The sequence below is a fragment of the Xyrauchen texanus genome, chromosome 12, assembly GCF_025860055.1.
Source record: "Xyrauchen texanus isolate HMW12.3.18 chromosome 12, RBS_HiC_50CHRs, whole genome shotgun sequence".
Taxonomy (NCBI): Eukaryota; Metazoa; Chordata; class Actinopteri; order Cypriniformes; family Catostomidae; genus Xyrauchen; species Xyrauchen texanus.
In genome coordinates this window covers 37,470,585-37,497,636 of record NC_068287.1, presented here as the reverse complement: position 1 = coordinate 37,497,636, position 27,052 = coordinate 37,470,585, and the positions used below count along the sequence as shown (strand labels likewise).

General features: G+C 38.1%; 1 protein-coding gene across 1 annotated transcript in view; it reads right to left on the bottom strand.

The window, feature by feature from the left end:
* Positions 1-3,210: 3,210 nt before the first annotated feature.
* LOC127652249 (serine/threonine-protein kinase WNK4-like) overlaps positions 3,211-27,052 on the bottom strand; it is a 92,835-nt gene continuing 68,993 nt past the window's right edge. Inside the window, exons 8-20 of the mRNA XM_052138383.1 lie at positions 25,345-25,547; positions 24,877-24,950; positions 23,603-23,738; positions 23,297-23,413; positions 19,490-19,663; positions 18,256-18,310; positions 17,623-17,751; positions 12,296-13,224; positions 11,395-11,497; positions 10,089-10,635; positions 9,010-9,215; positions 5,197-5,291; positions 3,211-5,044 (exon numbers count right to left, since the gene is read on the bottom strand). Coding sequence (XP_051994343.1) covers positions 5,042-5,044; positions 5,197-5,291; positions 9,010-9,215; positions 10,089-10,635; positions 11,395-11,497; positions 12,296-13,224; positions 17,623-17,751; positions 18,256-18,310; positions 19,490-19,663; positions 23,297-23,413; positions 23,603-23,738; positions 24,877-24,950; positions 25,345-25,547 — 2,771 coding nt within the window. The 3' untranslated portion in view covers positions 3,211-5,041. The remainder of the gene's footprint in view (positions 5,045-5,196; positions 5,292-9,009; positions 9,216-10,088; positions 10,636-11,394; positions 11,498-12,295; positions 13,225-17,622; positions 17,752-18,255; positions 18,311-19,489; positions 19,664-23,296; positions 23,414-23,602; positions 23,739-24,876; positions 24,951-25,344; positions 25,548-27,052) is intronic.

Below are 27,052 nucleotides of genomic sequence, written 5' to 3'. Positions count from 1 at the left end.
GCAACACCCGAAATCTCATCTCCCTCAGCCATAATACCCTGCCTCACCAAAGCATCAAAACCCCCTTAACCTCCCTTTTAGCTCCATTTCATGGGACTGCTATGTAAAAAATATCGGCAATACAAAGGAAATCATCTATTCTTCAAAATAGCAGGGAAGAAAAACAAACATAGCAGTATGTATCCTAAACTAATGCACAGAATATTCAGAATTACATCACATTACATAACAATATGAAGGGGGGACGAGTCCCCCTCAGTGTCTATGGTGGTTATGATGTCTATGGCCCTGATATACATATATCAAGGATGTAATAAAATGTGCAAGACTGGGCAGCCAAATGTGAAAATTAAATGTAAAAATGTAAACGTTTCTGCCATAGAAAAGCCGTATTGATTGACCAATTGATCTTAAATATTAAAAGGTTAGAAATGGATTTCAACAGGGAATTTATATAATTTTAAACATTTTTCCAGATGAGTACAAGAGGGAATTCTAAATGCACCAGTACAGGTCACCTGCTCATTGACATTTGTGACAATGACCCATCAACTGCTGGTCTTTCAACGTGTCTTTAACAAAACACCCTCCATGAATACCACATGAAGGGTGTGCATATCAGAGAGCATCTGCGGAGCTGATTAGGGAAGATCTCACATGATTCTCCTGATGCAACATGATGCAACAAGGCAGCTTAGCTACTGGTTGTAAGGACCGAATACGAGGGGAGCTCCCCTGAAGAGATTCTGTGCCAAAAAGAAGGAATTACCCCCATGGCAGAGCTATGAAATGCTACTGCTGGGTTACCATGGTTACCACATGGAGTCAATAAAGGATAGAATGAGGCCACATGTGTCTTTTAAGGGTGGCAGATTGTCAGATTCAAGATGTATTCTGTTGTAGAGCAGAATGCTATAAAAGAGACTGGAGTCTGGATTACACCACAACATTTAGTGCCGATATGACAAATGGTGCCATTTTGCCATAAACAGACTTAAAGTGTTAATTCACCCAAAATAAAAATGCCCTAATCATTTACTAACTCTCAAGCCATCTAAGCTATGGATAACTTTCTTTCTTCTGCAGAACACAAACAAAGATTTTTAGAAACATATCTCAGCTCTGTAGGTCCATACAATGAAGGTGAATTGTGATCAGGCCTTTAAAGGTCTAAAAAGCAGATAAAATCTGCATAAAATCCATCGGATTTCAGTGGTTTAATTGATGTCTTCTGAAGCAATCAAGTTGGTTTTGTGTGCGAATAGACCAAAATAAAATTCCTTTTTCACTGTACATATTGACAGCATTCTCCTTGGCGGTCATAATTTCAAGCTTGATTACAATTTCTAGCACCTTTTAGCGCCTAGGTACAACAACAGCAAGATGTTCATTGAAACAGGAGTTATATTTTGGTCTGTTTTTATCCAAAATCAATTGGATCGCTTCAGAAAACATGGATTAAAACACTGGAGTCATATGGATTACTTTTATGCTGACTGTATCTGCTTTTTGGAGCTTCACAGGGGAGATCACCATTCACTTGCATTGTAAGGACCTACAGAGCTGAGATATTCTTCTAAAAACCTTTGCTTGTGTTCAGCAGAAGAAAGAAAGTTATACGCATCTGGAATGGCATGAGGGTGAGTAAACAGTGAATTAATTAGAATTTTTTGGGTGAACTATTCCTATAATTAATTTGAATTTATAACAAATGAGGAAATATGAAAATAATGGATGAAAAAACCCTCTTAAAGTGATAGTTCATATTCAATCAATATTGCTACAAATATTACTTTTTTCATTGTTGAACACAAATAGAGATGTTAAGCATCTGCTTGGACTGAAAGCCTCACCGTTCACTTTATTTTTGCATATTCTTTCATACAATGAAATAACCATATGTAGCAGTAGCCAGCTGATGTGTGAAACCTCAATCTACTGACCTTAAAAGATGCACTAGAGACCAAGTCTAGAAACCATGGCATTCAAATCCCACTCGGGGTTGATCGAGGAGTACTGGTGACATATACATAACTTTTTTATGTATTACTAATAGAATAGTAATGTATATAAAATATGTTGATACACTCTCACTCTTGACCTGCCACCCTAAATGTATGGATGCCAATTATTGCCTTTTAAATTGTACCAAATTATCAAGAGCGTATAAAAAACTAGTTTGCAGAGAAGCTGTATAAAACAGCGTCTGTTTTGGTGTATAATTATTAACAAGTCAGCAAAGACATTGGCCCGAATCACATACTTGTACTATGCACTTAAAATATGTACTTTGCTGGTGAAAGTACAATGAGTAAGTATTATTTTAGTGTGCCAATATTGGGATGCCAATACAACCATGTCATAAAATTGTGTCTAGCAAATAATACATCTGCCCATTCGTGTAAGTGGAGCTGGTAAGAGAGTCTTTACTGACCTCTACTGTAGATTTATTGTTCTGTACACAACCCATTTTTCTGTGCTGACGCCACAATATACTAAAAGGAGCCTTTATTATCCTCAAGCACTCCTTTCTGCTTATTATATAGAAAATGCACACATTTTTCTTCTTTATGGTTGTTCCTTTGGCCAAAATGACTTTTTAACTGATGAAGTCATAATGAAGTTTAAAACCATAAACAGAGGAGCAAGAGTCCTTATTGCCAAACAATGACATATTCAAGACATTACATCATTTTATGGCCTGCATCCCCCCATGCTAATGTCAAAAAGCATGATTAAACATAGAAAGAACAGCAACAATCAACGAGTCCCTGATGTTCTGTCGTTTTTGTGTGGAGGTGCAGATCTTAAGCTTGTCTTGCAAATCTAAATATGTGTAAGCTATTGTATAATTGTATAATACAATACAATGTATTGATGACCCAAATCAACCTGATGCAGGAACAGTAAGTGCTAAAAATATCTCTGTATTCATCACACAAATGGAATGGGGTCAGTACAGATGATGTTTTTGGACATAGTTAAACCTGAGGCTGGGTCCAGGATCTATCTGGGGAATTCAAGAGACTATGAATAACAGCTGCTCAATGCAGAGTAGAACATTCCTGTTCTGTAAAACAAATAATAATAATAATAAACAGCTAGATGCAAATAAATGATATTGGCGAAAGACTGTACTGAATACTGAAAATATGTGGAATACCAACAACCTGGTTTGGATTGTCATTTAAACCTGAAAGTTTGTGTGTGTTAATAATTATTTATTTGTATATTTACAACAATTATATATCATCCAATAATCAAGAGTTAAATGTAAAAAAAAAATGTAAAAAAAAAAGAAGGAAGGAAAAAAGGCACTAACTGCACGGCAGTACAACATTATTTTTTTCTCTCGCATAATATAATACAGCTTTTCTCTTTATCTTAATATATACATGTATAAATCTTCTCTTGGGTATTCAGAAAAACACAACATGCTGTCCCATCAAATGCAAAAACTTTAAGGCAACTATTATTCAAACTTCACAGTTTCTCAGTTGTCACTTATGTTCATTTTTGTCTTAACACATTCACATATGTAACATTGCTGCATTAGCTGAAGTATATGAACTGAGATTTCACATGATGCAATTCATCACTGTTATTATATACAGACCATTTATAGCATCTATGGCAAGTGCCTTGCAAAAAATGCATTGTTGTGCTGTGTCAGTTTTTTTCTTCTTTTAATTAAGCAAACAATTACAAAAGCCAAATTAAAGAATTATTATATTAATTTCACATTTCACTAGGATACAAATAACAGTAGGTGCATTGTTAAGATACATTTAAAAAATGAGGCAGTCAGAAGGTGAAAGGCAATTACATAAAGTGAAATCCCACCTAGTGTTAGATTTTGACATTGGGAGGAAATAGTTAATTAAATTCTATAGTTAAAACTGCTTTAGAACTTCATTTACAATTTAGGGAAAAAAGGAAATATAAATGGCAGTATGGTTGGGTATTTAACAAAATGTAGGCAGGTATATTTCAGTGATTGTCACCTGAATTATTAGTTTTGATAACTCAATTTGTTTAAGATACTTTGAATATATTGTTACCTCTTAATAGGGTCTGATTGCTAAGCAATTTAAATATGCTTATTATTTAAATATGCTCATTATGACGTCATAGCGAAAAAAGTAAACCACTTAGTAACTACATTTAAAAATCAATGAAAGGCTTTGTTGCATCCAGCATTGTTGTTTTTATGATGTGTATACGCACACCGAGTAAATCATTTTAGAAAAAAATTAAGGTATCAGAAATAATAAATGGGGCTAAAATCTGTTACAATACAACAGCTAATGGGAGCCATTTTACAAAACACTTCTGTGCAATATTTGTGTGTGCAAGATATTTAAGATGATTGACATTTTTACAATTTGTCTAAATATACACATGATACTGTTTGAGACATAAAATAATATCCACATTTAAGGCTAAAAGTCAAAACTGATGGACCAATGGTCTATATTCATTGTTTTGCATTGCAATTTCACAACATAACTGCAACATTGTTTGAGTAAAAATGAATTTGTGTTAATGACTGCTTTGAACTTGGAATCATAACTATCAGAAAATTTTAAATGCATCTATTATTGAAGCAAACAGAGAAATTAAAGAGAAAAAAACAACCACATGAACAGCTAAACAGATGAAAACTCAGAAACTCAGATATATAACCACAGGAGGCGCTATATCTGCAAATGAGAGAGCAATTCTCCTTTAAATCTGTGATGAGATCAGCATCATGGTATTTCTAAACATAAAAGCTGGCACTTACAAGCACACTGTCTCTTCAGAAAGTGTACTAGGCAAGCAAGTCCATCTTAGAATACTGAGTAGAGGTATAAAGTTGGTTAATATTACAGAAATATTCACATGGTACACACTCTTCTTTGATAGTGCTAAGACACCTTCACACTCATTGGCTTTTGTGAGCCATTTCATCCATGAGGAAGTGTTGATGTCACTTGAATTCCATGTATTTCCATTAGGAAGGCAGGAAGGGGGCCACAGAGTTTCTTAGCTAAAGAAATCACTGTGGAAAAGATCAAACTAAAGGTCAGAGCATGTGCCATTCCCCTTTAAAGATGAAACAAGTGTAATATGAGATATATATTAGCAAGTGTGGAAAGACTCTGACGGTGCATAAATGAATCAATAAAACTAATAAAGAGAATGTAAACTCACAATTCTGGCATAATCAGAGGCAAATGTTACTCCTTTACTGGTCCTCTCCTGTGAGCCACTGCTGCTGCCACTCACTGAGTTCCTACGCATGATACCTGAGGAACGTTTGAGGAAATTACATTCACCTGAAAGCATTGTCATCATATATGAGTCTGAAACTGTATTTCAACTATTTGTATGTGCTACTTCTACTACTTAATTTGGGCTGTATTTTGTTACCCATTGAAAGCTGTGGACTTTTAACAACTTTTTTTTATCCTTTTATGCAGGGGTGTAGCAGTCATTTGAAAGTGTGTGGGGGGGCACAGTTGTCAGTAGGTTGCTCACACAGACCCAACACTTATAGTGCAGTATTAATATATTACAGTATATATTATTATATAAGTATGATATAAGTATTATGTTAATATATACACTGGTGGTCAAATGTTTGGAATAATGTACAGATTTTGCCGTTTCAGAAGGAAATTGGTATGTTAATTCACCAAATTGGCATTCAACTGATCACAAAGTATAGTCAGGACATTACTGATGTAAAAAACAGCACCATCCCTTTCCATCACCATCACTCCAACACCTTATCCTTGAGTAATCATGCTAAATTGCTAATTTGGTACTAGAAAATCACAGTTGAAAGCTAATTGGTTTGTTAAATGAAGCTTAACATTGTCTTTGTGTTTGTTTTGGAGTTGCCACAGTATTCAATAGACTGGCATGTCTTAAGGTCAATGTTAGGTCAATAGATGGCAAAAAAGAAACAGCTTTCTCTAGAAACTCATCAGTCAATCATTGTTTTGAGGAATGAAGGCTATACAATGCTTGAAATTGCCAAAAAACTGAAGATTTCATACAAAGGTGTACACTACAGTCTATAAAGACAAAGGACAACTGGATGAATCAATGACAGAAAGAGATGTGGAAGGTCAGATGTACAACTAAACAAGAGGATAAGTACATCAAAGTCTCTAGTTTGAGAAATAGTCTCCTCACATATCCTCAGCTGACAGCTTCATTGAATTCTACCCGCTCATCACCAGTTTCATGTACAACAGTAAAGAGAAGATTCAGGGGTTCAGGCCTTATGGGAAGAATTGCAAAGAAAAAGCCACTTTTGAAACAGAAAAACCAAAAGAAAAGGTTAGAGTGGGCAAAGAAACACAGACATTGGACAACAGATAATTGGAAAAGAGTGTTATGGATCTTAACCCCACTGAGTTTTTGTGGGATCAGCTACACTGTAAGGTGCGTGAGAAGTGCTCGACAAGCCACATCTATGGCAAGTGTTACAGGAAGTGTGAGGTTAAATGTCACTTGAGTATCTGAACAAACTGACAGCTAGAATACAAAGGATCTGCAAAGCTGCCATTGCCGCATATGGAGGATTTTTGATGAGAAATCTTTGAATTAGTTTAAGAAATTCTGAATATTTTATTCAAATTGTAATAATAATTTTTCATGTTATTAATGTCCTGACTATACATGTGATCAGTTGAATGCCACTTTGGTGAATAAAAGTACAGTTTTCTTTCCATAAGAGCAAAATATATACATTATTCTAAACCACCAGTGTACGTATTATTTACTTTTAATATTTGTAGTATTTTAAAGATTCAAGTATTGCAAAATAATTGCAAAATTTTGCAAAATTAGCTGGAAAAATGACATCTTGTGAAGCAATTGTGTCTGTTTCACACATGACAATAAAAGACTGAGCACAAGCTGGTCCTGAATACATTTTTATTCAATTACAATAATGACAATTGTGCATGTGCACAATTTTATTTTTACTCTGTGCTTGTGAATTTTGGGATTTAAATGTATCCAAGAGGCTCGAGTGTTTTGACTACATAACACATTCAAATACATTTAATGATTCAGTGTCCATTTCTGGTGATGCCAGAAGGTGGTGAAAAATGAGAGCCAAGTGTGAAATGAGTGAGTCACTGAATCAACGATCAAAATAACATTTAATCTCTTAAAATTTGTATGTCTACAGATCTACACAGAGACATTATTTTAAGCATTATAAGAACAAAGCAAATCTATAATTTCCCTACAGTTCTCTACTTTTTTATCAAAAGACAACAATAATAGTCTTATAATAATTATAGTGAGTTTCAATAATGTCCGTACATTTTCATGTATAAAAAGTGTCAACATATCTATTCACTTCAGTAAAATGTGTTCTAAGAACACAGCAGATCTATCTTTTTTCCTATAGTCTGTCGACTGCACACAACATTGAGGTAAAAAACAGGAGCTGATATTAAAAATGGCTTTACAAATTTTACACAGATCTAGTAATCTACTTAAATTGGCAAAAACAACCGATCAAACTATTACCTCACAAACATAATGTAAAAAGTATAACTTAACAAAGACTCATGCAAAACGCAACGAATACTGTACACAAAGCCACTATTTGGACTCGGTATGTGTTTAGATTTGAAAGGAGTGTGGTGGACATGTCCCCAATGTCTGCTAAACCCTTGCTTTTATGTAGTTATTGGACTGGAGAGAATCAGGACCTGTCTCTGTGACAGCCCAAGGCTTTATATCCAGTGTTAAAGCTGAAGTATGTAACTTTTTCAGTGTTCAGATATTTTCTTCTATACCAGCTTAATATGCAGAGACAACTATAAGCCATTCAAATTATAATTTTCTTGAAAATTGTAAATGCTGTGTCTCTGTGGTGCTATAAAAATTATTTTTTTGTTTGTTTTGAGCATCCAGCTTAGACCCGCCCCAACAATGTTACTCAACCAATGGCATGAGGGTCTATCTGTAGCAGATGAGGGATTTATTCAGAAAGCTGTTTTGCAAACATTGTTTATTTTTGTAATTCCATTTGGTGTTGTTAGTGTCGCAGAAATGTCATACTTCAGCATTAAGCGTTACAGATATGAAAGCGGCCCACAGTTTTGTAGGCGAAACGTCAATTAGAAATGCTTTCTGTCTGTTAATAATTTTTCGGGGAGGAAATGTGGTTGAAGTTAGCCAAATGCTAATAGCTAGTAAAATGGCTAAATTGTGTACAGAGCTATTAAGGTTACTGGTAAGTTATTTCTAAACCTCATCTGCTCAGATTGTATAAATACTGTAATATGTGACTACAGAGACAAAATATGGTTACAGATGTTTGCCGTCAAAGTTCCCTTACAGAAAATGTTTAACATGTGCAACAGTACACCTTGCCCTCACTAACTGTAAAACTTTATTGCAGATTTATAAAGAGCCGTTCAGATTTTTTCAGACACATTTTGAGTCTGTCAACATCTCACTTAAGAGTGTCATGTTTTTCCAATGCCATCTCAAGTTAAAACAAATTGTATAAGACCAAATGTTTGTAATAAAATGTTATTATTTGTTTTTGAATTTTTTGAGATGTAAAGGTCTACCCCCTGGAAAGACATTAGCTATTATGGTGATTTTCTGGAGATTAAAGTTGATTTGCTGGATTTTAAAATTCCTTTGCTGAAGATAAAATGTGATTTGAAGGAGCTTAAAGGAGTAAAAAGGGCATCAATAAATACTCTTGAAAATCATCTGACCTTGGATGTCTCAAGTTGGTACATGTAGCAGGCAGTAAATCCAGATTCTGCTGGCTACTTTGTTCAGATCGAATGCATTTTTGAGTCCATCAGCATCTCGTGCAGGAGTGTTACGTTTTTCTGATGCCATGTCAAGTTTAAATAAATGCAACTTTTACAAACGTGTCTCGAGACCCCTTGATTTCTGTCCATTTGTTGTGCTATGTTAAGCTTTTTTAACACAAGAATACAATCAGTCTGAATCGAATGTCTAATGTGATACCTGTAGAAGGCAGTATATCCAGTCTCTGCAGGCTGTTTCGCCGAGAAGTGGGGTAACCTCCACTCTTAGACAGACGCCGTTGACGACTGGACAACATGGCCGCTGGGGACACTATTCCGGGAGGAGGAACTTTACCTATCCGCTCATAGAGCTCCTCGATCTCTTGCTTCTGAGAGGCCTGTAGAGCCTGAACCTCTGACAAATGTCTGAGAAAGGAGGAGAAAGTTGGTGAGGAACAGGATATTAGGGAGGTTTTCCTTCCCACTGATGCCTTTGGCTTACTCACTTGGGGTTTGTAAAGTACTATTCATTGAAAAGCTCCTTTGGAATTACATGTATATGAAAAATCACTATAGAAATAGAATAAAATTGAACTGAACTGAATTAAATGTATATGAAGTCCACCTTCTTTTGAAAGATGTGGCGTTCTTGTAACTGGAGGAACTAGTGCTAACGACACTAAGGTCATGGGTTCATGTCCCAGTGAACACAAGAATTGATAAAATTAGGTTACATGAAATAAAAATCATTTGCCAAATTTCTAACCATTAATATTTAAGAAAACGTTTCCTTAGTGAAAAAATGCACATGAATGCAAAATGAAAAGTCATAGTCCAGAATCACTCTGAAACAATGCTGGTCATGAAATCGAATCCTTAGATGAGCTCATTCAGCAATCCATGAAAAGATGCATGTTAGGACATGTTAGACACAAAAACAGTTTAGGATTCAAATTAATAATGGAAAACTTTGAATAGAAGTCTGTAACTAGACTTAGTGGTTAACTGCATACCAAGGTTTATGGTCAGACAGACTGCTAGAATTTGACAAACCTCTCCATAAAATGTTCAATAATTTACAGTAATCACCTTAGACATTGAGGGGGATGCACCCCAAAATATTAAAATTAGTGGTCGACTGCATTAGTCCAGCTCTTAATCTGTTACACTTCTACCCCTTAAAACTGAATATGTGGTTTACCATCCTGAATTACATTATCTGTACAGTAATCTGTAAACTGAAATAGTGACATAGGCAGCACAGGTCCAAACAAGCCATTAACCATAATAAAGTCTCACCTCTCTCGGAGCTCCTGTAGTTCCTCATACATGTCCTCATCTTCGCTTTCTGTCTCGTCGCTGCTAGCGTATGACATGCTGCGAGTGTAGCTCATCCACGACTGATTTCGATTGAACTGAGGACTCCCTACTGTACCGTCCAGCAAACTCACACTTATCCTTCTCCGCCTCATTTCAGACTCCTCCTCCTCTTCACCTCCACGCCCCTCCTCTGGTTCTACAAACTTACTGTCTGTCACTTTATTTTCTCCAATCCACATGGGAGTGCTGTCTGAGTTAGGCAAAGTCTCGCTAGGTGGTTTGGTAAGTGGTTCAATCAGAGAGCTGGGGCTGCTTTCAGATTCCGCATGCACATCTGTGATGCTCTCTGATTGGCTGTTGTGTGCAGAGGGTGTGGCTGGGGGAAGCATTATTGGGCAGGTTTGGGTGGGCGTGGATGTCGGGGTAGGAGTGGGTGTGATGCTGGGGGTTGGGCTAGGAATGGAAATGGGAATGTCTTTGCTCGGACTGACTTGGAATCTTCCCACAGTGACAATAGACTTTTTCTCTGTATACAAGGAGACAGGAGAAAGGTTTAGAATATGAGGACAGTGGAAATGTTAAGGCATAAACTAAAATGGCATGACTTTTTGGCATGGTTATCCAATGGATAGAATCAATTCTTTTTCAAATTTTATTTCCAATTATATTCAATTCCCAATTGAATATAATCAACTCAAGTCCAACCCTACATTTTCTTTTCTCATTAAAAATCCTGTTTCACTTGTGAATATGTCACATACAGAATTAAAATGGGTTGTGAATGCCATTTGATGTTAAATTAAACAAAACGATTAATCTTGCCAGAAAAATGTGTTTGCAGTGAGCTCTTTCAGTCAGTAGATGGCAGCTGTGTATTTCTATTCAACTCTTGGCTTTTCAGAGTTTCTCTTTATATCTTTGAATTTCTGGCAACTGATTTGAAGGGACAGAAGAATACTGTTACAAATATTACACTTTTACAATCAGCATTCTATCATAAACAGATATACGATTCCCCAGTATATAATTTACCAGTGATGGTAGAATGATTATATATAGAGGTTGTAAATCATGTAAGACAGTAAAAAGATGATTAGGTTAGGAGTTCAGTGTACGGTGTGTGTACATTAGTGTCTGTTTACATGGAATAACTGGCGTGATTGTGTGTGAAAATACTCGTACTTGGGTGTGTTTCCGTGTATTTGTGTATAAGAGGACATGGGGTGTGAACATGTTAATGGCTGTGTGTATTTTAGAGATGGAGAGAGATAGGCCTATAGCTCACCTTCAGATATAGGTGAGAGTCTGGATTTGGCTGTACTGGCTGTCTCAGTCACTGCAAGAGACATTGTAAGACTGGGGTAGGATCTTGGATTGGGTGAGGACACCTTTAAAACAAGTTGAAAACGATAAAAGTGTCAACCCCAGACATACTTCTAGAGTTGCTTTGAGACATGTAGTGACAGAAAACACCCATGTTCCACTCAGTGATCCAGTGTCAATCAAATATTTAGAACATGCTCAGAAGAGGTTGGACTAAGATAGCCTACTTATTCCTTAGGTGAACGATATGTTCCTACTGATCTGCAGTAGTTAGTGATAGATGGCTTAGTCAGGATGATAAATTGGCAGACATTTGGCCAATTTGTTTTTATTGTATTGGCCATTGAGTCAGAAAATAAATCTGCCACCAAACTTGTGAATGGATAATGCATATTTGACTTTTTTCAAATATTTATAGATTTAAACCATCCTGTCCTTGTAATACCGGCAACAATATCGGCCATTGAAAAATACATATTGCTCGACCACTACTTTCAATATACTATAAGATTTATATTCACAGAATTACTTTGTGTTAAAACTGTAATCATCTTTAGATGAACAGGTTGAGCTTTAAAAGGCTTTCAAGGGTATGATTTTGTTTCTTACGTGTAACACAACAGGAGATTCTAGGCAGAATGTGAGCCTCAGTCACCATTCACTTACAATTAATCTTTTTTCTATGTAATAAAAGTGAAAATAAATTACAATAAACATTCTGCCTAACATCTAATTTTGTGTTCCACAGGATAAAGACATAAAAGTTTGAAACAACCCGAGGGTTAGTAAATGATGACAGAATTTTCTTTTTGGGTAAACTATTCCTTTCAGATAAAGAGTTGTGTATTGTTCTAAGCACTCACTGTGTTTTGCGGACTAGGGGATGTGGAGGAAGCTGGTGAGCTGGTGCTGGATGGCGTGTAGGAGCTCGACGCTGAGCTGTCTGCCCGCTCTCCAAGTTGCCCTGTGGGGCTACATCGTCGGTCCAACAGTGGGCTACTTTGGGAGCCCAGAGAAAAAGAGGTGTTTGTGGGAATGGGCTGTTTAGTCCCAGCGGCCATGTCTGAACTGAGAGAATTCATGCTTGTTTTCATCTCCCCTGGCGGGAGAACATGCCCGGTTGGACCTGTTGTTTGGCTGACCTCCTGGGGTCTGGGAATTGGTGTTAGAATCTGCGTAAGGGCATCAGAATACTGGTACATATCTATATATTGCCCTGCAAGCACCTCCTGTTGGTATGGAGCATCAGGATTGGCCATACCTGCTTGCTGGGGCACATACATAGACCCATAACCTGGTTGAGGGGCCATTTGGGGGTGGAAACCTTGAGGTATGTGGTTCGGCATGGATCCAGCTGGTATAAAGGACTGTGCAAAGTTCATAGCCAGAGAAATAGCATTGGCCAGAGAAATTAAGGGCTGCTGAGAAGGAGGTGGCCACATGCCTGCAGCTTGCTGGCCAGGTTGAACTTCAACTGGAAGGGGAAAAGTGTTGCTTTCTGTCTGAGAAGCCATTTCGACACACTGCTGAACTGGAGAAACAACAGAGGAGGAGGATGAAGAGGAGGAGAAGTTTGGGTTGCTGGGGACATGTGTGAGAGGACTTGGATTGAGGGAGTTCTTGAGGTTGGCTTGATCCATGGAGTAGGGATAGGGGTAGTGGCCACCATGAATGTAATGTGCGAACTGAGGGGGCATGGCAGACATCTGGTTTGGTAGGAGATGTGGTAGAACATCAGGGTGGGAGTATTGTGTGTATTTGGGGGCAGCCGACTGGTAGGTCTGTGAGGAACCTGAAGGAAAGGAGAAAGAAAGGGAGAGAAACACTGTGTTAAGCTAAATACATATGCATTGCAACCATTAAATCGCTGTAGTCAAGTAGATGTACTGTTGGTTGCTAATAGGCATTCCTACACAGCTGGTAGCTGTGTTTTGTAAAATGGTGACTGGTTTTTAGTTAGTCTAAGCTGGTCTAAGCTCATCTAAGTTGGTCTAAAGCTGGGCCAGCATTTCATTTGCTGGTTGAACAGTCAGCATGTTCCAATAACCAACTTGACACCCTAATCCTGGTTCAGTATGGCCTACCAGCTTGGAAAAGCTAATGAATAGCTTCCAACAGCTAGAAACCAGTTACCATGTTCAAACCCTGCTTAAAAACATCTTAAATCAGTCTAAGCTGGTTTGCTAGTTTTTTGATTGGTTTAAGAGTGGTTAGGGGTGCTTGTAAGTTGGTCAGGCTGGGAGACCAGCTTTATAGTTGGTCTAAGGTGGCCATTTGCTTGTCTAAGCTGGCCATTAGCTTGTTGACCAACAACCATGTTCCAAAAACAGCACCTGAAGCTGGTTTGTTGCTGTTCCAAGATGGTCCACTATTTTGGACAAGACAAAGGTCTTAGCTGGTCTCTCATCCTGGTCAAGGCTGATCTTTTGACTGGTCTTTTGGAGTGGTTTTGGCCACCTGTCAGCCAGCAAAGACAAGCAAATCATCTTTAGATGCCATTCAAAGGGAATTTTTTCGGGCCCCCATGAAAGTGGACCTTCTGCCTTCACATGCCCAACTGCACCACACTCGCACCTCAGGCCGGCAGGTGGTGATGAGTCTAGATGTCATCTCTGCAGAACCTCCTCCTCAGTTACCTACCCGCCCCGGGCCAAGTACGCAGAGCAAGGTAAGTGCTTCAAGCTTCTCCTCGGCACAACCACCTCGGGACGAAGCAACGCTCCCCGACGTGACATCACCTGCTCCATGCATCACGAGGCCTCACCTTCAGGTACGTCACACGTGATCGTCCCCTTAGTGCCCCTTGCCCGGAGCTTCGAGGCATGGCTTACGCTTTCCAACCCGTCGCAGTGGCTGGCTACATGAATCAGTTCGCCAGGCACATGCCCCGCTTCAGCGGAATCCGCTTCACCTTGGTGCAGGGTGAAAATGACTCTACCCTGCATGTGGAAATCGCAACCCTTCTGCGCAAGGGTGCGATAGAGCTTGTCCCAGCAGCCGAGATGGAAAAGGGGTTCTACAGCCTCAACTTCATCGTACCAAGAAAGGTGGTGGGTTGCTGCCAATCTTGGACCTGCGAGTTCTGAACCGGAACTTTTACACAGACTCCTGTTCAAGATGCTGATGCAGAAACGTATTCTGACATGCGTCCGGCATCAAGGTACACCTGAAGGATGCATACTTTCACGTCTCAATATTACCCTGTCACAGACCCATTCTACAGTTTGCTTTTGATGGCCAGGTGTATAGTACAAGGTCCTCCCCTTCGGTCTGTCCCTGTCCCCTCGTGTCTTCACGAAAGTCGCAGAGGCAGATCTTGCCTCGTTAAGGGAAGTGGGCATTCGCATACTCAACTACATCGACTGACTAATCCTAGCACACTCTCGACAGTTGACCTGTGCAAACAGGGACCAACTTCAGCTGTTATAAGCATGTGTCAAGACAAGGGTTGTAGCGGTTTACCGGTTTCACGGTATACCACGGTTTGAAAATTGACGGTTATCATACCAGTGTTTCTCAACTGGTCTATTCGGACTGGGTCGCGGACAGCAGGGAAAGAGCAATGCCATGGTTCTCCCATTGAAGATATTTCGGCGGCCGCCCAAGGTATAGACAATTTAGGACTGCCGATGTAGATTTAATGATAATCTCGCAAACAGCTAAAGCAGACATGGGCAACATACGGCCCGCAGGCTGGATTAGGCTCATTTATCGTAAAAGCGTTTTTATTTTTCATTGAATATTTCAGTTAACTTGCATTGGGACCTAACACGTCTCCACAAGCGTATAACATGCTCAAGGTTACCAGTTAAGAGACGAAACACCCCCAGTTTGAGATTTATACTTGCGCAAATTGGAAATATTCTGCCTAATGTTATACTTATTTTGTGCAATCTGGCAACCATGCACATCTCGCTTTCCCCTTTGAACAAACTTAGCGATCTGTAGTGCAATATTCTGCTGAAAGAAAAGTGTTATACGGCTACTCTGTGTCCATTCTTGAGGCTGCTTGTTGTTTGGTTCTACTAATTTTGCAGGTAAACCTTCTCAGTGATTAAATTAAATATAAAAGTAGATCTTGGCATCACTGACATGCGAGCAAAAGCAAGCCAGAGACAAATATGTAATATGTATTTTTTATTTGTGCAATTTACAAACGCTGAAGTCCCTTCACACCTGTATGTTAATCTAACTCTTGCAGTAATCATTTATCATATTCATGCAGTTGTGTGCTGAAAATTAATCCATCGAGGACACCCGCATCATGACTCTTAGCATGTAAACAGGTAAAGTTTCAAGATGTGTTTCAGCTAGTATTTATTTTTCATAAATACATTAATTTATTATTATTATTACTATTATTTAAGACTAGCACACTGACCTAACCATGGTAATGAGGAGCCTTTCCTTCTGTGTAATATGTGTATAAATATGTAATATTAGGTAACAAACGGGATAATAATGGGCTCATATAAGTAAATATGTTCTTCAATTTTTAAAAGGGGAGAGACAACTTCATGTAGATTTTGACATCAACAACAAAAATAATGTCACTTGATGCATGTCCTTGTACTGGAAAACCATGAACTAAGCAACATAAAAGGAAATGCAACCCAGGATACATTAAATACAGGTTATGTTTAATCTATGGCAGGTCTGGCAGTGCTGTCGTGCACCTGCAGTATATGTTAACTGTTAAGAATTATAGGACATTACTTCAAAAGCTCACACAGCTGATGTTATTTTTCATTTAGTAGTTAATTTAACATGCTATGCTAACATGTAAACTGACATGCTTTATTTATATAACATGTTATAGTTACATGATATTTTTTTATCATGTTTATAATTCTGTTTATTATAATTCTGTTAACTTTCTTATTTTTTCTATTTATTTATTTTCAAAAGGGAGACTTTTTTTTACACATATGTACCAAGAGTGGATGCCACATCATTCTTAAAAGTGTAACACATACTTCAATAAAATAAATGGTTTCAAGTTTAAATTATAATAAAATGTTTGCTCAAAAATAAATTAATAAAAAAAAATAACCCTTCTGTTTTCACTAATAATAGTAATTGTGTAATACCGTGAAACCGTGATATTTTCTGAGACGGTTATCATACCGTGAAAATCTCATACCGTTGCAACCCTGTCCCCTCTGTTCTATTTGTTACGCTGCATCTAATTTTTTTAGCACGTTCTGTCTTTACAACCCCTTAGGCTGGTTTCAGCTGGATTTTCCAGCAGGAATAGGAGGCAGATCGTGTGAGCTCTTCACTCCCATTGGTAGTCTCCTCACTGTACGTACACAAGTACGAAATATGGATGCTAAGTACTTCATTGACCAGTCAATGTCAGGCTTAACAAATCTGTGACATGAGAACATTTGAAAAGGCTCCATAAACACAACATTTTGAGCTCTTATCAAACTTCCTGTGCCACTCTTCTACTTCCTGTGCAGCCATGGTAGCAAAATTGATTTGTCACTGTGTGTGTTTTTTTTAAAGAAAAGAAATCAGTGTCTGTTTATCTTTAAATATAGCTTTTATATGGTGTACACAAGCTGTGCAATGCGTCTAGTAGTTTTCTCTCAGGTAATGAAATATACTTTTTATACCAATTTGAATCAGCGGGTGTCAAACGCAAATCCTAAACGCGTCAACAATGTCACTGGTGGCAAAGACTGGTCTCCATAGGGATGGGTGCTTAGAAAACCAATCGCGGTGCTTGTGGAAGTGTACAGTGAGATACGTAAACCAAGTTTGCTCCAGGATTCTTACTCCTAATGGAGAGCATACAAAGATAAATAGACAGGAGAAAAATGCTCTCGGGTCAATGACATCAGCAAATTAAACCGGATAAAAGAGAGAGAAAGAAAGAATGTTCATTATGATGCTACTTAAACACTGAACGTCCCATAAGGGTGCATACTGTGCTGATGTGACAGAACATAGCTTTCATTGCCTGAAGAGACCAAAGCTGATTTGCTTTGACACTGTTAGCGGATGTAACAGTACATTTACTTTATGCACTTTAAAAGTTGGTTTTCAGTCGAACTAAAACAATAATTCTGACTAGAAAAGACTTGTCCATGTGCTAAAATGGACAAATGACTAGATGGGCAGAAATACTGATCTGAAAGTGTTTTGTGATATCTGAGGTTGAAAGAGAAATGAATTACAGTACCTGTGGTGTGAAAGGATTGTGAGCGCAGGGGGCGAACCTGTGGAACAGCATCAGGGTCGACGTAAAAGTCTGCACTGAGTGTAGGAGAGGAACCCCCTGTCAGATGACCTATACTGGCAGCAGTGTAATCTATATGATAAACACACAAATACATTTATAGTCAAATTCAAGACTTTGTATGAAGTCACTAAAAAATACTTTTATTTTTTAGTAACCCAAACAATACATGTTTTTGAAGGTGAAGCTTACAAAAACACTTCCTGATCAAAAAAACAAAACCAAAACACTAAATAAAACAATTTCCATAAAGAAAATGAAGCCTATTTTTAGGACAGTTCAGAAGATTTGTTTAATTGTGACATTATTTTCATGACAATTAAGCACATTTTACCCTCTAATTCTCATTACGTTAATGCAAGAAATCCAAAGAAAATAAAATTAAAAAATTTAAATCCTAATGGTCTATAAAAATATATATATATATATATTTTTTAACCAATAAAATTTAATTCTGTACCATTTCAAACAGCACTTAACATTTGGACTTATCATCCATGGTGAAGAATTTACACAAGTATTATATGATTGGTGTTTATTTGCATGTGTGTTTATGTGCCTGAGTATGCTTGTTACCTGGCAACGAGGAGGAGGAGTGTGTGCGAGCGAGTCCCTGTGTGTGGAGATTGGGCTGTGGGGAAAAACAGAACACATACTGCCATTAACTTTACAATCTACCAGAGTCACAATGTTAAGAATAAATCTAAGACAAAGATAAAAGACAGGAATCAGTATCTACAGACAGTATCTACAATCTCATAGTAAACAATTGATTTTTAACCTGGTGGTTAGCTGACTTGAATTAGATATCATAAAAGATCTACTAATAAGGTAGGACTAAAACCAGCAATGTGAGTCACCAAAACCTCAATAAGATTCAGAGGACATATTTTAGAAACACCCTATATTATTCTTTTAGATCCTAACTTGAAACATGTCAGATCTTGACGTGAGATTATTAAGATCATTAAGCTCGGATGGTGGGTAAGTGAGAAAAAAAATGGTCAAAACATAAAAAAAATCATTTTTGACCACCACAAAACAGGTATCGTTTGAAAGCTTAGAAGTTCTACTTTCCAGTGCAGGCTTTATGACCAAAGCTGAACAAGTGCTTTGAAATTTGCAGACAAATCAGAAGTGTTCCGTTTTGATCATTTATAAAAGAAAAAGAAAGAAAAAAACACTGTAAATGTTATTGCAATCATTAAAAACAGAAAACTCATCAAATAGCCATATGTCATACTCTCAAAGAGCAGAATACAACCAGACTATTTGTTTTACTCAAAATATAGCGAGTAATATCTAAATACATTTCTTTAACATTTTTGTTTCATGTGAACAAGTATTGTTTATATTCCGTGTTTTCGCTTATAACGTGAAGAAAAATAAACAGAACATAAAATATCACATCACATACCTTAGAGAAGGTGATAATCTTTCAAACGGGCCCACACACAAGGTAATCGATCGCATAAATCATTAGATAATCCACACGAAGCACATTGTTACATATGGCCACCAGGAGATGGAGCCAAGAAAATGACAAAGACTTGATGCAGAGTCAAAAGGCACTCATTCTGTGAAATCTCATTACTAAAATCATGCCTGCATACTATGCAACCCTTTTGTCATTGTTGTGTTTGCATGTGTAATTAGTTTTTATGTACAAGTATTATTATGTACAATCATTATACATAAAACAAATGATGTTTTATTTGTTTGGAGATGCTTTTGGAAACAGAGATCAATTATATTTGTATTGCTATAACTTTGTTATTTGTTGTATTGTTTGAGAACAGTGAATATACACCTGTGAGGTGGACAGTGATCCGGTTCCACTCAGGTAGGGCAGTTGAGGGGTGTCTCCTGGACTGAGCGGCTCCAAAGGCTCTCTCCTCATTAGGGCCTCTGCCCGACGAATGATGTCCCTCATGCGGTGAATGAATCCCTCCCTCTCCCCAGGTAGGATAAACTCATTATGTACCTAAAAGGGCACAAAGTGAAAAATAAGCTAATTGGGTTGATTTAATTTTGAGTCCTTTACGTGCTGTAAGATGTGCATAGCAGAGTTCCTAATCAGTTAACCATCCAAGATCTCAATGCTTGACATTAAATTAAATTGATACAGGACAGTGAACAAACAAAAACACTTTATCCCATTGTGCCACAGGCAAACAGTGCTATCTATATTCAAGACTCTGAAATCAAGTCTGACCATTACCAATGACAGACCCATAAAAACAACATTTAGTCCCAGCTAACACAAGGAAGCCAGAGAAAGCAACAAACAAATGCTCTATTAAACAACACCCAAACTGGATTCAATTTTACATAACCACATTAGCTTCACCCTACTGTTTAATTACTATATCTCTTATTTTCATATTAGTAATGACACTATAACAGACCAAATATTATGAGATAAAAATATACCTAAAAAGCTGACAAGCCAGAAGACAGCCATATATACTATAATTGTAAACTCTGTTGATTCTCATAATAAGGGTAGGTGCAACAAAATGTGTTAGATGAACAGGTAAGACAAGCGATGCATTGAGTTTTCACTGAAGGTTGCAAAATTCATGCAAACATAGATGCTGAACCATCAACACATCTCACAAGTACCTGCAGTTCTCATAAGGAGGGCTTATGTTTCATCTTATCTATGTTTCTCTGTCCTATGGAGTTTGACCTCCATAACTTTTATTTTACAGGCCGGTGGGGACAATGGGGACACCTTCAGTGGAGACTCCATATCAGCAATCAACCAAATAGATTTTTTTAAGTGGGACTTTAAGGGCCCTATTTTAAGAGCGCTACGCTTTAAGAGCAGCGCTATGTGATATGCTATATGGGCAAAGTCAGTGGGCATGGCCGTGAAGTTCTGATATTTTAAGGCAAGCATTAGTTAAGTCTAGCTGCAAGGGGGTTCGGAGAAAATAAAACACTAATGGGCTTGGTCACAATATTCAATTTCATGAAATTAAAACAGCACATTCATAAAAATGTTTTTAGTGTATATGGCATATCAATGCGTCCCCTGCACTGTATTGTCGCCTGTGGTGCTCCTGATTGCGATGTATGTGTTGCCCCTCTGGGACTACTGGCTCTCATCCTGCTTGCCAGTGTTTTACCTGCTTGAAATATCCTTTTCTTCTCTCCCATTGTTCATTGGTTTTTCACCATTTTGTTACATGTTTCTCTGTTTAATTATTGTTTCATATCTGTACAGCGTTCTTGAGCTTTGGAAAGGTGCTATACAAAACAAATTGCAAATGCAGGAACTGATTTTAGCATTTGCGCCGAGATTCCATGTGCTTCTACAAGATCTTAGCGCAATGGCTTATTTTTCATGAAAATTGTAAATTGTGCTCAGTAACATAAAATACACCCACAGTTTGCACGCATGCACCAACAGATAGAGCAAAAAATCCCACCTATGCCCACAGCGTGCACTGAAACGTCCCTTTCGTCTGATTGGTCAACCTGACCCATCTTCTGTATGCTACTGCATTAATCCTATCAACCAGGATTAGAGTTGGGATCTATCTAAATGTTATCATAAACATTTGTCTAAATGTTAATCAGATATTGTCCTGCACCACCACTCACTGTAAACTGTGTGCCATATGTAGTAGAAACTTGTTGCTGGGCACATAACTGGTGTTGTCGCGTGGTGCCTCTAATGGACGACACGTTAGAGATCGCAAGCCACATCACTTGGCTATATGCTGATTGGGAGTTGGTCTATTACATATTATTATTTAATAACATTGTATGATTTTGCAGTACCTGTGTATTCATGTCCCATTGACAAATGTAATATAAAAAAGAGTTCCGTCGCTTTGGATAAAAGTGTATGCTAAATGAATGTTTTTGGCATCATGAACATGGTTTGGAGTGGACATAAAATTCTAATAGCTAAGATTATTCGGACACAAGGCGACAATTGTAAATCCGTCGGGACATGGGACACGGCATGTAAAATCAGACTGTCCCTGTTATTGGGATCTGGTCACGCAATCTCCATAAGTGCAACATTAGATTGCTGATAAAGTGTGCTGCCGACGTAATTCGCCTCAGCCTGGATGAACATTTAGTAAATGTATTCTTAAATGTCAAAAATAAAATATTGTGGGCAGATCATATAAACTCATGGGGCTTTTGTAGAATGGAATAATCAATGGAACATGGCACTACAGGCACTACTAAATCATACAATGTTATTTATTTATTTATTTTGATCTCCTTTTCTCCCCAATTTGGAATGCCCAATTCCCACTATTTAGTAGTTTCTCAAGGTGGCACGGTTACTCACCTCAATCCAGGTGGTGCAGGACAAGTCTCAGTTGCCTCTGCTTCTGAGACAGTCAATCCGTGCATCTTATCACATGGCTCATTGTGCATGACATCACGGAGACTCCCAGCATGTGGAGGCTCATGCTACCCTCTGTGATCCATGCTTAACTTACCATGTGCCCTATTGAGAGCGAGAACCACTAATAGTGACCACGAGGAGGTAACCCCATGTGACTCAATCCTCCCTCGCAACCAGGCCAATTTAGTTGTTTAGGAGACCCGGCTGGAGTCACTCAGCACACCCTGGATTTTAACTTGCGACTCCGGGGGTCGTAGTCAACGGCAATACTTGCTGAGCTACCCAGGCCCCCATTCATACAATGTTATTGAATATAAAAAATAATATACAGTATAATAGACCAACTCCCAGTCAGCATATAGCCAAGTGATGTGGCTTGCAATCTCTCACGCATTGTCCATTAGAGACACCTCGCAACAACACCAGTTATGTGCCCAGCAATTACTTAAAGTAAGTTATATTGAATGCACAGTTTACAGTGAGTGGTGGTTTGGGCCAGCGACATCCTCAGTCTACCCCTGAGGATTGATTAAGGCAGTACAGAAGACGGTCAGGTTGACCAATCTGATGAAAGGGGCTTTTCGATGCCACCCACAAGTGTGTATCAAATATTCCAGCCGGAAACTTAATTTTTAAAGAATGAACAAAAACAGAAAGATCGAGCCATTTCCACCTTTCTCTTCATTCCTTTTTAAACCGAAAATGAAATGGTCAACAGATTAATTTGTGTCTGCTAATTCTATTCATAAGTGTTAAAACAAATAAAGAAGAAACTCATTTTTTGGGTTAAAAAAGAAAAACTAATATATGCAAAAGTACATGGACCTTAGCACGTAGTGCTATATAAAGCCATTCGTTTAAAAATGTAACTTAAATTTTTTTTTTATGACATTCCAGTATAATTTTCTTGGAAAAGCACTCATTAAAAATTCCCTATATTTTATTATCTACACTTGGTGTTTACAGTTGCAGGAAAAAAAGTATGAAAAATATTGAACACTTGGATTTACCTGGACTTCTGCATAAACTGGTCATAAAATGTGATCTGACTTTCAACTAAGTCTGCTAACACAGTGTGCTTAAATATGATTAGGGAAAAAAATGCAAAACACTGCTCTGTTTTACACATTGTTTGTGAGTTATTTGTTTAAGAAGACTGAGTTTGTCATCTGTTGAAGAGCATATCAAATTTTAAGACCAATTTATGCAAAAATCCTGGTTCCTTTCGCAGCAGCTCACCATCACTGCAGCAATGTCTTCCGGGTTGTCTCCATCCAGATCGAATTTATACGTCACCATCTTGCTGTTGTGTGTCTGTAGCTGACACTCCACTACCCGGTCCACTTTATCAGACAGCTGCATGAAGAAACACACAGACAGGTTTGAGACATTATATATATTGAAAAGCGCCACACAATAACAACCATCATCTGATTTTTAAAACAGTTCCTCTGCAATCAATATACAGACTTTGTATCAATTGACATAGAGGTTTGGAACCATGGATGGACAGTTAATTAAGATGTTAATCAAATGATGAGTCACCCCAGTGATTCGTAGACGTGAGCGAGCCCTCTTCCTCAGCAGCTTGGTCCCTGTGCGTTTGCTCTGTCCTTTCCCACCCCTCTCTGATAGGCCCTCATTTCCATCACTCAAGCCGGAGGTGACATCAGAGGCGTAGCTGTTCAGAGAGGGAGGAACACATGATGATATGTATAAAGTACATGGGGAGGAATTCACTAAGAATGAATTGTGCCTACTGACAGTGCATGCAATATCTGCGTTGTTTTAGCACCTGAAAGAAATTAAAGATGAAAATAGGAAAAAGACGAAAAGTGGCAAAATTGTTTGGTGAACTGGTAAATTGCTATTTTTGCTATTCTGAACTTCACAGAACTTCCTTTTATTAATTTACCATTAGCAAATAAAGGTTAAGTAATTGAGGATAGATTCTCTAAATCAGGTTGAGCTAATTTAGTGTAATGCAATTGTGTCCTTGTGTACCTATTTGTCCATATGCTACCTTTGCTTTGCCTTCATCAGGCCTCCTAAAGAAATGGCCTTTGTGGTAAATTACTCCCCTGAGCTAAATCATTACCATTAATGCACTTACCACTGAGCTGTGTGTGTAAATGAGTCATACAAGATAGGGAACACTCCACTGGAGCACCGCGGCCACTGTGTGTATACGTGGCACTACGTTGGTCAGTTGGTGAGTAAGATTATAGCTTTCACAGCAGGGCCCATTTCTTGACGTCAAAGCAAAAGCCCATTTCTTACGGAGGACGGATGTAGACCAAGAATTGAAATATTATAAAAAAGTGAAGTGTATACATTTTTAACATTAAAATAACACCCTAGCTTTACTACCTGTAACACGTGGTAACTAAAATTGATTTCCCCTTTGGCTCTGTAGTGCTATCAAAACATTGCTCTTTTTGTTTGAGCATCCCGACCAGCCTGACACAGCAACACTGGCTCAACCTATAGTGTGCGTTTGAGACGGGACCATGCATTTGTTTAACCATTGGAAGACAGTGGGATTGTTCTTGTAAACCCTTTTGAAAACAGATAATTATTTTTACAATTTTGTTTGTTGCCACTAGAGGCACAGAAATTATTGACATTGACTATAAATAATAGTCATTGCACCAAATGTGCAATAATAACTTAACAGGTTAAGATAATAATTCTCCTTTAAAATGACAATTATTGTCAATGGCAAATGTTGCTTTTTACATAACAAAACAATGCCAAACCAAATATTGCAAATCATATGTAGTTATTGTATGTATTCCACAGATCAGTGCTATGATTACCTGTCGACAGGAGAGGAAAATCCACTGGCACTTCCTGACTGGGTCTTGTCTGTATTTTGTGACACAGCAATGCTCTGTAGGAGGACCAATGGCAAAGGGTAACATGCAGCAATAAAAATCATGATTCAAATGAGGTAGACCTCATCCAAATGAGCACAATTCATAATATACACACATATGGTAAATGGTTTGCACTTATATAGTGCTTTTTTTTAACCTTAGAGTTTACAAAAGTGCTTTACACTGTGTCCCAATCACCCATTCACACTCACACTCATACACCAATGGCAGCATTTATGGCTTTGGTGCATTTGCAAAATAGTTTTTCAGTAAAGTAATCTCTGCTGTATAATGGTCTGAAACCCACAAAATTTCCCTTTAACATTATTTTTGCTTTAGTAAATAAAATCAATAATTACTGCTCATCATTTTAGGCATTCCCTGTGCCCTGGCACACTTGGTACCTACCGAGGGGAAACGGAGAGCCGGGATTGGTGCAGCCAGTGAGGGAGGTGCTTCAGTGGGTGGGACTTCAATGGATGGGACTTCTACATGTGGAGTTACACTGGTTGGTTGTGGAGCTGTGGAGGGTTGGCATGCCGCAGGACCATGACCCTCTGAAGGCTCCTGAAGCCCAGAGGCGCTCAGGTAGCCATCTGTCTCACAATCAGCTGCCATGGTTACCACAATTGGACAAAACAAGAAGATTTTGTTAAAGTGCAGCTAACTGATAATAGAGACTTCTTACTTGAACTAACAAGGCTGGAGAGTAACCACCATATATGCTCACAACATAGTTTACACCTAACACATTTTTGTGCCCGTTTGTGCTGGTTTTCATTCATTTTTCTATGTTAACATGCTAGAGTACATCTTTGAATTCTACGATGAGTCATGCTGTTTATTCAACATCTTGCTCTAGAGAGCAGCATTTTTTGGATGCCATGTCAACTGAAAAGAACTTCAATTTGTAAAATGTTTATCAAGACACCTGCATTATGTTCTATTTGTTGCACTATCTTAGCATTTATGTTTACACAAACATTAATTCTGTGAAATGAATAAATTAATATGGTTAGGTTGGACAATACGACCCCTTATGTGCACTCGAGTGCTCAGTAGTGACAGCAATTATTCATCCTGAAAACACATTAATTGCAAGACTTGATCTAGTTCAACTTCAAAACACTGCATAATGATTGAATGCCAGACAGAATATTTACATTTACATTTATGCATTTGGCAGACGCTTTTATCCAAAGCGACTTACAGGGCAATTATTACTAGGACAATCCCCCTGGAACAACCTGGAGTTAAGTGCCTTGCTCAAGGACACAATGGTGGTGGCCGTGGGGTTAGAACCAGTGACCATCTGATTAACAGGTGATTAACAGCCCTGTGCTTTAGCCACTACGCCTTTATTACACTACTTCTTTATTATTTGTTATCAACATTGCATTTGTTAGGCCTATTTGTTACTGTGGCATTTTTGGTTGTACCTTGTGGTCTGATCGGTTAGAACAACTTGCATCAGTGCTATAGCGAAGACTTTAAGTCTGGTGCAGCATTGGCGCACATTCCCTTAAAGAACAGGGTGGGAATAGGTTTACACTTCATGCACAATTATTAAGCTAGTGAATATTCTGAGTGAGTATTATCATTATTTCCATGCAATTTTACCAACTCAGAACCATATAAATGTGAATGTTTATTGGATTTAATCATTTTCAGGTGATATGTACTTATGTAATGAGGGAGGGTGTGGCGAAAGTGAGTAACACCTTATATCAATGAGTGCATAATTATTAGGCAGCTTCATAACCTCAGGTAAAATGGGCCAAAAAAGAGATTCAACTGGAACTGAAAAGTAAAAAAAAATGGTAAAATGCCTTTCAGACGGATGCAAAACTCTTGAAATAGCAAAGCTATTGATTTTGTTGCAAATAGTCAACTGGGGTGCAAAAACTGCATGGAGAAGAAAAGGCACAAATTAACTGCAAATGACTTGAGAATAATTAAATGTGAAGCTACCAGGAACCAACTATCCTCCAGTGCCACCATATTCCAGAACTGCAACCTACCTGGAGTGTCCAGAAGTACAAGGTGTCAAGTGCTCAGAGAGGGTCAAGAAGGCTGAAACACGACCACCACTGAATAAGATTCACAAGTTGAAGCA